This window comes from Budorcas taxicolor, chromosome 22, assembly GCF_023091745.1.
Source record: "Budorcas taxicolor isolate Tak-1 chromosome 22, Takin1.1, whole genome shotgun sequence".
In the NCBI taxonomy this organism is placed as follows: domain Eukaryota; kingdom Metazoa; phylum Chordata; class Mammalia; order Artiodactyla; family Bovidae; genus Budorcas; species Budorcas taxicolor.
The window spans coordinates 47,095,971-47,108,528 of NC_068931.1; the positions used below are offsets into that span (position 1 = coordinate 47,095,971).

At 39.1% G+C, this 12,558-nt stretch overlaps 1 protein-coding gene across 8 annotated transcripts in view; it reads right to left on the minus strand.

Moving 5' to 3' along the window:
- The window catches only part of PIAS2 (protein inhibitor of activated STAT 2), a 94,113-nt gene that overhangs the window by 13,380 nt on the left and 68,175 nt on the right, over window positions 1-12,558 (minus strand). For all 8 annotated transcript variants that reach the window (XM_052660217.1, XM_052660211.1, XM_052660210.1 and 5 more), the window contains 2 exons: window positions 7,755-7,888; window positions 5,401-5,572 (listed from right to left, as the gene is read on the minus strand). In XM_052660217.1, coding sequence (XP_052516177.1) covers window positions 5,401-5,572; window positions 7,755-7,888 — 306 coding nt within the window. The remainder of the gene's footprint in view (window positions 1-5,400; window positions 5,573-7,754; window positions 7,889-12,558) is intronic.

The following is a 12,558-nucleotide window of genomic DNA, read 5'->3' on the forward strand; positions in this document are numbered from 1 at the left end:
AAAAAGTGGCTCTGATTATCTCACACTGTCTTTTCTCTTGATCCCCAACTGACCTTTCAATCTGGATCAGATTCATAGAAAACAACAACACTCCCTTTCCCTCCCTGGCCCTTTACTTACACCTGCACAGAAATGAGGTGAATGTCCCAGTGCACTCGTCACCATAGTAACCCTTAACCACTGCACATCTTCTGCTCTCATAAAACTCTGAGTGATTCACTATTCCTTGTTTCACCAATATAAAATGCTACCACAATATGTAAAAATGTCACAATCCAGTGACAGTACCAATTATTAAATCAACATCTACAATCTCAGCAAGTATCTGAAAAGTTAAACAATTCAGTGTAAGTTAAATCTGATTGCCTGAACTTTGTAACATTAACACAAATTCAACTTTGCATAGAATGGGTAAAATTCCCCATTTGTTAGGATTATCAAATTACCTACTGGTAGCAGATTTTTATCTCAATCAGAAGCATCACAAAGATCACATTCGGAAAGGTAAACAACTCGACTGCCTGTGCAAAAATAGATGTATTTACAGATATGGAACAGCAGAACTATGGTGAAATCTAAATGGCTATGTCCAGTGGAATTATGGGTCTAAGTACGTGATGCTATAAATACTAAAAACATTTTTTAAAGCTTTTGTTACTCCCTCCTCAAAGGATTGGCAAATACACAGGCCTATATGTACATTATGTATTATGTACACATATAAGTTTTTATAGCTTTATGTATAATATCAGTGAAAGGTTGGCTTAAAACTCGACTTTTAAAAAACTAAGATCATGGCATCTGGTCCCATCATTTCATGGCAAACAGATGTGGAAACAGTGAAAGATTTTATTTTCTTGGGTTCCAAAATCACTGCAGACAGTGACTACAGCCATGAAATTAAAAGATGCTTGTTCCTTGGAACGAAAGCTATGACAAACCTAGACAGCGTATTGTTTTTTGTCTTCATGTAACAAAAAAGAGTTACTGGGTGGTTTGTCAAATGTAAGATGAATAATGACAATGGCCAAAATACGTCACTTTTCCAGTGCTTTACTGAGTACTGTCACTGCCATTATTTCATTCAATCCTCACAATAACTTAATCAGTTGCACATTATTATTATTTCTACTTTACAGAAGAGAAAACTGAGCTTACAGAATTCCCAAAGTCACACAGTTAATACATAGCTGAAAATGTTACAGGGTGTTTACTGTCACTTTTAGTTCATCATATTTAAATAGAAAGTCATTATCCTTGTCCTCAAGTCAGCTCTATTTCTGTCAGTGATACCAGACAGCACATTATTAATAAATAGAAGAGGCATCACTTTGCCGACAAAGGTCAGTACAATCAAAGCTATGGTTTTTCCAGTACTCATGTACGGATATGACAGGTGGACCATAAAGAAAACTGAGTGCCAAGAGAATTGATGCTTTTGAACTGTGGTGTGGAGAAGACTCTTGAGAGTCCCTTGGACTACAAGGAGATCAGCCCTGAATACTCACTGGAAGGACTGCTGCTGAAGCTCCAGTACTGAGCACCTGAGGCGAAGAGTATGATCCACTCAGTGGACAGGAGTTTGCGCAAACTCCAGGAGATACTCAAGGACAAGCCAGCCTGGCAGGCTGCAGTCCACAGGGTCGCGAAGAGCCAGACATGAATCAGTGACTGAACAACAACATAATCTCACAGCACAGAAGAAAATTGCTGGCATACTGCTAGATAGCAAACAGTATTCTAGAGTACTAGATCACTAAACTCATCATACTTGGCCCAGACTTAGATGTCTGAAAATTCAGTAACTTGAATTTTTATCTATAAACCTGAAATTCACCAGGTGTTCCCAGTTTATGATCACGAAAAGATTTTCAAAGATTCAATTCTGCTACCAATTCCTAATGATTCTTCAGTTCAGTTGCTCAGTCGTGTCTGACTCTTTGCGACCCCATGAATCGCAGCACGCTAGGCCTCCCTGTCCATCACCAACTCCCGGAGTTCACTCAGACTCACGTCCATCGAGTCGGTGATGCCATCCAGCCATCTCATCCTCCGTCGTCCCCTTCTCCTCCTGCCCCCAATCCCTCCCAGCATCAGAGTCTTTTCCAATGAGTCAACTCTTCGCATGAGGTGGCTAAAGTATTGGAGTTTCAGCTTCAATATCAGTCCTTCCAAATGAACACCCAGGACTGATCTCCTTTAGGATGGACTGGTTGGATTTCCTTGCAGTCCAAGGGACTCTCAAGAGTCTTCTCCAACACCACAGTCTTAATCTATCTTTAATCTTTGCTTCCTTTCTTGAGAATACCTCTTTATTAATGACATTCAATTAATCATTCAATTTCCAAGGCATGGGGTAGGGGCATAATATTTTAAAATTATCTATTAATTTAGAAAAACACCAGAGGTTTTCTTAAAGTCTTATTTTCCCTCTATTCCCCCCATTTGCTTACTAGCACTAAGAAGCCCTATGATAAATTTACACCTCAGGGAAAATTTCCAGATGCTGACACAAAAGGGAGGACATGAGAAGAATGACCAGACACAAAACCAGAAAAAAAAAAAAATCTAAGAGTTGGACGGGATTACACAGATGAAATAATCACAGTATGGTCACCACTGTGATGCCTGCACAGGTGGCATCCACTCTACCTTAACACAGAAAATGTGATTTTAACACAAAACATCAACGTTCTTAGTGTTCAGAAAACTCCAATGCAAAGTTTTCATGTATCATTCCTCTACTGGATTTGTATCTGCCAAATGCTATAACAAAGAAAAAACTTAACCCAGGTTATCAATGACTCCCATACAAGACCTACAAGGTAAATATCACATTTTCTCTTTTCCTGGCTTCACAGCTTCAGTCCTTAAGACCCACTCATCCATCAGGCTACAGTTTCCACCACTCACCATCCTCTTTCCCTCCTCTGGCTGCTCTCATTAATACCCTTCTTGATGAGCCCTGACTAAAATGGTCTAAGTGAAAGTCATTTAGCCTAAAATGGCATAGAACTGGCATGGGTATGTATCCTGGATACTGCTTCTTTTATTACTGCAATCTAAGAACAAATCAGCTCAAGTGGTAAACCATTAAGTGAATTCTGACACTTCAGAGAGCTTCTATCTAAATGGCTGTTAATTTACAGAAGGCCATTATCTATTAAGATGATGATATACAGTCGTCCCTCAGTATTCATAGCAGACTGGGTCCAAGGACCCTCTCCCCAAAAGGATACCAAAACTCACAGATCCTGAAGTCCCTTACCTAAAATACTGTAGTGTTTGCACATCCTCCATAAATTAATTCATCTCTAGATTACCTTATACCTTATAATACCTAATACAATGCAAATGCTATGTGAAATAGTTACTGCTTTTGGAAACTTAAAAAATTTTCCTCTAGCCATTTCTGATGATCCACAGTTGCCAGAATCCACAGATGTGGAGAGCTGACTAGTTGTCTATGACAAGATCCATTTTCTCAGTGTATTTCCTAATTATAAAGCATTCTTGGATAAACTTTACTTGGTATTAAAGGATGCCATTTTAACATATTAACTAATTTACTAAGATCGAATTCAGAATTTTCATTGATCTTCCTAATGTAAGCCTGTTTCATAACAGTTTTCCTGTTTGGCTGTTAATGTTATCAGTCAAGTATGGGTATTAAGAATTATGCCAGCTTCGCAGAATGAACGGGGTAGCTGCACTTTACAAACAATTTAAACCAAAATTTTCACGTGTTGCTGGTGTGGTCACAAATTTCCACCTTATACTCTAAATGTTAGGTTTTTTCTTTTTAACCTAGATGAGACTGAACATCTATCTCTGTGGTAGCTGACCACAGGTGTGAACTGTCCTGATTCCTCAGCACGGTAAGGTCATCTCAGATGACCCTTACAATAAGCCACCAGAGACACCCTCCAAGATGACAGTAACCCTTCAACCTGGTGTGAATCCATCTAACTATATATATCTAACTATATACTGTGCAACCTACATTTCCCCAGCGTGTTCTAAAGCATTTCACTAGAGAGTAAACTCTGGAAATATCACATCTAAGCCAGTAAACATTTCAAAACTCTATTTTCATTTTTTATCATTTAAATTCTAGAAGTGCCAACTAAATTGTCTGAAAGAAACCATAAATGATCAGCATCCCAGAAAAAAAATCCCAGTTGAAATACTTATTTCATTTTCAGTTCCACTAAGAAAAAGAACGCACTCTGTGATGTGGAAATCACATCTGGAAATCCAAGTATTTTAACAGTGAAGGTGGCAGCACAGAAAGCTTTAATTCTCCTGGTTTCAAAAGTTAACTGTAAAAAAGGAATGTTTCAAAAGTGCACCGAGAATATAACTCCACTTGTATAAAATGCCTAGAGAAGGCAAATTTATAGCAATAAAAAGAAGATCAATGGTTGCCTACTGCAGTGTGCGTGGGGATTAACTCAAACAAACACGAGAGACATTCACTGGGTGTGGAGAGTATTTCACAACTGAGTTGTGATGATAACTGTGTATCTATGAATTTACTAAAACCACTTAACTGTGCAACTCAAGACTTCAGATGTGGGATTTTATGGTATGTAAATTATACCCCAATAAAGCCATTAGAGAAAAGAAGTGCAATGAGAGGTCAAAGGACAAGACTGGCACACCCAAGTCTGAAATAATATGCTCATGGGATATAGAGAGAACCCTTTGCTACTTTCCTGCAGGTTCCAAAGTCTCTCAGAAGTATCTATTGCTAATTACTTAAACTTGTCACTTAGATGCCATAAATGCTAGACCACATTTACTTGCCCACACTGTGCCTTGGAGAGGGTGAGAAGGGAAGGCAATGATTTTTTACTGAGAAAATTACCATGGGCCTGAATCAGGCTGAGCTCTTTCATTATTTTATTGAAACCTGAATATAACCTTATGAGGTAGGCATTATTTCACCCCATTTTAGAGAACAGGAAAAGGAGGCTCAAACAAGGTAAGGTTTTCATCCAAGATCACAGAACAAGTAAGCAATGGTGTCAAAATTAGAATCGATACTGGTCAGACTGCCAGTTACACACTCCACACACCCCACTTCCTCACGGTGGTCTGTGATGCCAAATTCACTCCTTACAAAGAGAGTCAAGAAAATAACAGGAAGTGTTCACTGTGAAATATTTAGACATGAGAAGATTACAACCCTCACTTCCCAAAGATGGGAATATCACCTTCATCAAAATCTGCTTCCCCATGAACAACATACTCATTTGAAAATATTTCAACTGAATAAAACACAAATGAAAGTGGCCCTCTATGGTTACGCCACTCTCCAAGAGCCATTTACAAACCTAACCCAGGAACAGTTAGTTCCAAGTGTAATAAACAATAGTGAACTATAAATTCACAAACCCTTTGGTTGGGCTGCTTTGTGTTTCTGACATAAAGATGCATTTCCTTTTGGCAGGAGGGCCTTCCTCTTCATCAGAAGAGCTTTCTACTGTCAGGTCAATGACATCCACTTTCTTCTTGCTTGGCTCATTGGCTACAGTCACTGCACAAGGCTTACTGAGGACAGCTGAAGCTACATGGAGGGAACAGAGAGGGGGGAAAAAGTGAAAGGTGTAACACAAGGTCAAACCGTAAGTTTTAAACTGTGCAGCATGTCCTGGAGAATACACACCCCATAAAGTCCATACTTGCCCCATGGACAAAGACTCTCTAACTTCAGACATTCAGCTATAAAACGACTGCTTACCTAGGAGACAGAGGGAGCACAATGCCTTGTGAGAAGACCAAAACCTCTTTCAGATGGCATCTGCCGAGTTATCCCCCCAGTACTGCCAGCAGATCTCTGCAGATCCTGCTCCTCACACTATCTCCCCCGGTGAGGACTCACATTATACACAGACATCCGGAGTTAAGGAGCTGGTCTCTGGCCGTGGCAAAGAGTATGTGGCTGTACTGGCTGTGTATTCTCACAGACATGGCAGTATTAAGTCAGAATCAAACACTTCCATTCTAACAAAGCAGTTGCTTATATCAAAGAATACAAAAGCTCTTCACCACAAGCCAGAACTGGATAAAATGTTCACCTTGATAATATCAGTTGGAAAAAACCCCAACTATCTCACTTTAACAAGTTACTCAGACCTTCAAAGTTTTTCTTACCAATTACCTACTTAGGTTCTCCTTTCTGCCCATTTCCATAGTCTTACACGATATGTTAACTCACTATTTCAAAGAAAATATGCTCTACAATCTACAGAGTAAAAAATGCACGCTACTTGATAATGGAAAAGCAGTAGCAACTAATTAAATCACTATTTTTCTCATATATGAGGGAAACCTTGATCATTCCCACGGGTTCAGTAACAACACAGGAGAATGATTAATACTGACATAAAATCCTTTACTTTTTCCTCTCTTCCTACTCTGAACACCTATTTATTATTCATTACATTGCCAGAATGTGAAACACAGTCAGCACAAAACTCAGTGAGTGGACTATGTCAGATAAAAAGAAACTAGGTTTACCTACAGGTTTCAATTTCTCAGATGGCCTTGAATTTCCCCACTCAGCACGGACATCACAGGGAGCTGAAGGCTGAGCTAAGTGTAACTCAGGTTCATATTTCTTCCCACAGAGCAATGAACTTTGAACTCACCTTTTTTTCTTCAAACCAACTAGCCTATGACCATCCTTCCCCACCCTCCATTAATGGAAAATGCAGCCTCTCTAACCACTTGTCTACTTGGGGTTCCTCCAACAGATACTCTAAAAACAATTCTGGAAAACTATCCATAGAAATGTCACATAAATTCTCATGTTGTAGCAAGCACCACATATTAAGATGACTCTAAAAACTACAAGCAATGTATTGGTGAGGATCTGGAGAAAAGGTAACTCTAGATTACTGTTGGTAGCAATGTAAACTGGTGCAGCCACAATGGGGAGTGAAAAAACAAAAACACTAATTCAAAAGGATGCATGCACCCCAAAGCTCATAATAGCATTATTTACAACTGCCAAGATATGGAAGCAACCTAAGTGTCCATCAACAGATGAATGGATAAAGAAGATATGGTGTGTACCTACACACACACACGGACATTAAAAACAAACAAAAATTCTGCCACTTGCACCAACATGGATGAACTTGGACAGCATGATGCTAAGTGAAAAAAATCAGACAGAGAAAGACAAATACTATATGAAATCACCTGTATGTGGAATCTAAAAAATATAACGAGTGAATATAACAAAGAAGAAGCACACTCACAGATACAGAGAACAGATTAGTGGTTACAAGTGGGAAGATGAAAGAGAAGAGGGGCATTAGACGGGTGGGGAAGCAGGAGGTACAAGCTATTAGGTTTAGGATAAGCTACAAGGATATGTTGTACAACATAGGGAATATAGCCAATATTTTACAATTAACTATAAATGGAGTATAACCTTTAAAAATTATGAGTCACTATATTGCACACCTTTAACTTTGATAATATTGTACAGCAATTATACTTCAATAAAAAATAAGATGATTTAGATGGTTACTTTATGTATGAAAAATATACTATGAAAAGACTGACTATAATGTGCTATAGAAAAGAAGAAAAAAATCATTTGGGAGAAATCAGATGTGTAACAATCAGAAGGTAAACTGAGCACACTGAACTGCAAACAGTCGCTCTAACGGCCAAGGTTAACGCTACAGACAACAGCACATGCGTCTCACTCTTCTCTGCAGCCATTCCGCACATACTTTCTATTTTTGGACATGGTTGGCTGGATACTTTCATAGCTTCTTTCTTCGGTCTCATTGGACACCAAGAACCATCTTCTTGGAATTTGATCTCGTCCACATCAGTACAGTCATTGAGAATTTCCATAAAAAGCCTATAAACCAAGTAAGAAGAACAGAAATTTAATTGCATGGCTTTGCTCAAAGAGGTATTTTGTATTTTTTGTTTGCTTGGTGTTTTAATACTTCACACTTTACAGCAACTATTATCACCTCCTTCCTCCTAGGCTTTATCTCCTTAACAGGCAACAAAAGAGTTAAGTGACTTACCAAGTATCACCTTAAAAATCAGTGATTAAACAAAAATAGACACACCTGGAATATTCTTGCAATAAAGAAACAACCCTCAACATAACACATAATGCAAACACAAAATTTACTGTCCAAAATATAAGATTATCAACAAAAAGGATCACAGGGATGGGGAAAGGAGGCAGAAATAGGGACATCAAAGTCTCAATAAACTGAAAATAACTCAGCATATGAATTATGTTACAGGATCAAAATGAAATGAAATTGGAAAACAACTTCAGAAAAATATATGGAAATTACACAAAACAACTCATGACACAAAGATAGTATTAAAATACTCAGGAAGTATTTTGTACTGAATGGAAATGAAAATATACTAAAATCTGTAGAAGGTAGTTAAAGCCATACAATTTCTATTACAGAAGAATGCAAATCAAGAACCTCACCTTCTAACTAAAAAGAACTAGAAAAAAGTAAATTAAAGTGACAATAAACCAGAGAAGGAAAATAACAAAGAACATAAACAAAATAGGAAAAAAATAAAATAGAGAAAAAACAAAGAAACCAAAATGCAGGTACTTTAAGATCAATAAAACTGACAAACTTCTAATCAGACTTAGACTTATTCAAAAAGCAATAGATAACCCAAGGAACCTGTGTCTGTTAAAGAAACTGAATTTGTAAAAACTTAACCAAAAAGAAAATTCTAGGCCCATATGTCTTCAGTATGAAAATCTACCAAATATCTGAGGAGACACAGTATGACTTTCCAGCTCACCTATAATGCCAGCATTGTGTGGGTGCTCAGTTGCACAGTCAAGTCTGACTCTGCAACCCCATGAACTGGGGCCCACCAGGCTCCTCTGTCCATGGGATTTCCCAGGCAGGAATACTAGACTGGGTTGCCATTTCCTCCTCCAGGGCATCTTTCCCACCCAGGGATTGAACCCACGCCTCTTGTGTCCCCTGCACTGGCAGGAGGGCTCTTTACCTCTGCACCGCCTGGGAAATCCCATGAGGCCAGCATTACTCTGATAGTAAAAACAGACATTACAGGAAAACAGACCACTCTCTCTCATGAATTGAGCAAAACAAACCCAACAATAAATATAAAACATAGCAAATCATGACCAAGTGACGTTAGAATGAAAGGTTAGTTTAATATTTGAAAATCAATCAATGCAAATCATCATGTAAACAGACTAGTCAGTTCAAGACAGCAAGACAAAAACATAAAAGGCATCTAACTTAAAAAGGAAGAAGTGAAACTGCCTTTATTCACAAAGTATTAACTTTTCTATATAGAACATTCTATGTTCTCCATAATACAACTAGAACTACAAAATGCACTTAGCAGAGTTTCAAGATAGACAAAAATCAACTACATTTCCATATAACAAGGAGAAACAGAAAAACCAATACCACATCAAACATGAAATAATGGGATAAATCTGAAATAAGGCACACAAGACCAATATTAAACTACCAAATATTACTGAGACCTAATTAATGAACAGTATTAAAAGGCAAAAAGATAAGACACTGCAAGATAAACTCCCCAGGTTGGTAGGTGCTCAATATGCTACTGGAGATCAGTGGAGAACTAACTCCAGAAAGAATGAAGGGATGGAGCCAAAGCAAAAACAACACCCAACTGTGGATGGGACTGGTGATAGAAGCGAGGTCCGAGGCTGTAAAGAGCAATATTGCATAGGAACCTGGAATGTCAGGTCCACGAATCAAGGCAAATTGGAAGTGGTCAAACAAGAGATGGCAAGAGTAAACGTCGACATTCTAGGAATCAGTGAACTAAAATGGACTGGAATGGATGAATTTAACTCAGATGACCATTATATCTACTACTGTGGGCAGGAATCCCTCAGAAGAAATGGAGTAGCCATCATGGTCAACAAAAGAGTCCGAAATGCAGTACTTGGATGCAATTTCAAAAACGACAGAATGATCTCTGTTCGTCTCCAAGGAAAACCATTCACTATCACAGTAATCCAAGTCTATGCCCCAACCAGTAACGCTGAAGAAGCTGAAGTTGAACAGTTCTATGAAGACCTACAAGATCTTCTACAACTAACACCCAAAAAAGATGTCCTTTTCATTATGCAGGACTGGAATGAAGAAGTAGGAAGTTAAGAAACACCTGGAGTAACAGGCAAATTTGGCCTTGAAGTACAGAATGAAGCAGAGCAAAGGCTAATAGAGTTCTGCCAAGAGAACACACTGGTCATAGCAAACACCTTCTTCCAACAACGCAAGAGAAGACTCTACACATGGACATCACCAGATGGTTGACACCGAAATCAGATTGATTATATTCTTTGCAGCCAAAGATAGAGAAGTTCTATACAGTCAGCAAAAACAAGACCAGGAGCTGACTGTGGCTCAGATCATGAACACCTTATTGCCAAATTCAGACTGAAATTGAAGAAAGTGGAGAAAACCACTAGCCCATTCAGGTATGACCTAAATCAAATCCCTTATGACTATATAGTGGAAGTGAGAAATAGATATAAGGGACTAGATCTGATAGAGAGAGTGCCTGATGAACTATGGATGGAGGTTTGTGACACTGTACAGAAGAAAGGAATCAAGACCATCCCCACGGAAAAGAAATGCAAAAAAGCAAAATGGCTGTCTGAGGAGGCCTTACTGTGAGCTGTATAAAGAAGGGAAGTGAAAAGCAAAAGAGAAAAGGACAGATATATCCATTTCAATGCAGAGTCCAAAGAATAGCAAGCAGAGATAAGAAAACCTTCCTCAGCAATCAATGCAAAGAAATAGAGGAAAACAATAGAATGGGAAAGACTAGAGATCCCTTCAAGAAAATTAGAGATGCCAAGGGAACATTTTATGCAAAGATGGGCTCAATACGTGCAGAAATGGTAGGGACCTAACAGAAGCAGAAGATATTAAGAAGAGGTGGCAAGAATACAAAGAAGAACTATACAAAAAAAAAAGATCTTCATGAACAAGATAATCATGATGGTGTGATCACTCACCTAGAGCCAGATATCCTAGAATGTGAAGTGAAGTGGGCCTTAGGAAGCATCACTACAAACAAAGCCAGTGGAGGCGATGGAATTCCAGTTGAGCTATTTCAAATCCTGAAAGATGATGCTGTGAAAGTGCTGCACTCAATATGCCAGCAAATTTGGAAAACTCAGCAGTGGCCACAGGACTAGAAAAGGTCAGTTTTCATTCCAATCCCAAAGAAAGGTAATGCCAAAGAATGCTCAGACTACCGCACAACTACACTCATCTCACATGCTAGGCAAGTAATGCTCAAAATTCTCCAAGCCAGGCTTCAGCATTACATGAACCGTGAACTTCCAGATGTTCAAGCTGGTTTTAGAAAAGGCAGAGGAACCAGAGATCAAATGGCCAACATCTGCTGGATCAAGGAAAAAGCAAGAGAGTTTCAGAAAAACATCTATTTCTGCTTTATTGACTATGCCAAAGCCTTTTGATTGTGTGGATCACAATAAACTGTGGAAAATTCTGAAAGAGATGGGAATACCAGACCACCTGACCTGCCTCTCGAGAAATCTATACGCAGGTCAGGAATCAACAGTAATAACTGGACATGGAACAACAGACTGGTTCCAAATAGGAAAAGAATTACGTCAAGGCTATATATTGTCACCCTACTTATTTAACTTATATGCAGAGTACATCATGAGAAACGCTGGGCTGGAGGAAGCACAAGCTGAACTGCCAGGAGAAATATCAATACCTCAATTATGCTGATGACACCACCTTTACGACAGAAAATGAAGAAGAACTAAAGAGCCTCTTGATGAAAGCGAAAGAGTAGAGTGAAAGAGTTGGCTTAAATGGATTGGAGAAGGAAATGGCAACCCACTCCAGTGTTCTTGCCTGGAGAATCCAGGGAACGGGGAGCCTGGTGGGCTGCCGTCTATGGGGTCGCAAAGAGTCGGACACGACTGAAGCGACTTAGCAGCAGTAGGAGCAGCAAAGCTCAACGTTCAGAAAACTAATATCATGGCATCCAGACCATCACTTCATTGCAAATAGATGGGGAAACAGTGGAAACAGTGTCAGACTTTATTTTGGGGGGCTCCAAAATCACTGCAGATGGTGACTGCAGCCAAGAAATTAAAAGACGCTTACTCCTTGGAACGAAAGTTATGACCAACCTAGACCGTATATTGAAAAGCAGAGACATTACTTTGCCAACAAAGATTCGTCTAGTCAAGGCTATGGTTCTTCCAGTGGTCATGTATGGATGTGAGAGTTGGACTATAAAGAAAGCTGAGCGCCGAAGAATTGATGCTTTTGAACTGTGGTGTTGGAGAAGACTCCTGAGAGTCCCTTGGACTGCAAGGAGTTCCAACCAGTCCATCCTAAAGATCAGTCCTGTGTGTTCATTGGAAGGACTGATGTTGAAGCTGTAACTCCAATACTTTGGCCACCTCATGTGAGGAGATGACTCATTTGAAAAGACCCTGATGCTGGCAAAGATTGAGGGTAGGAGAAG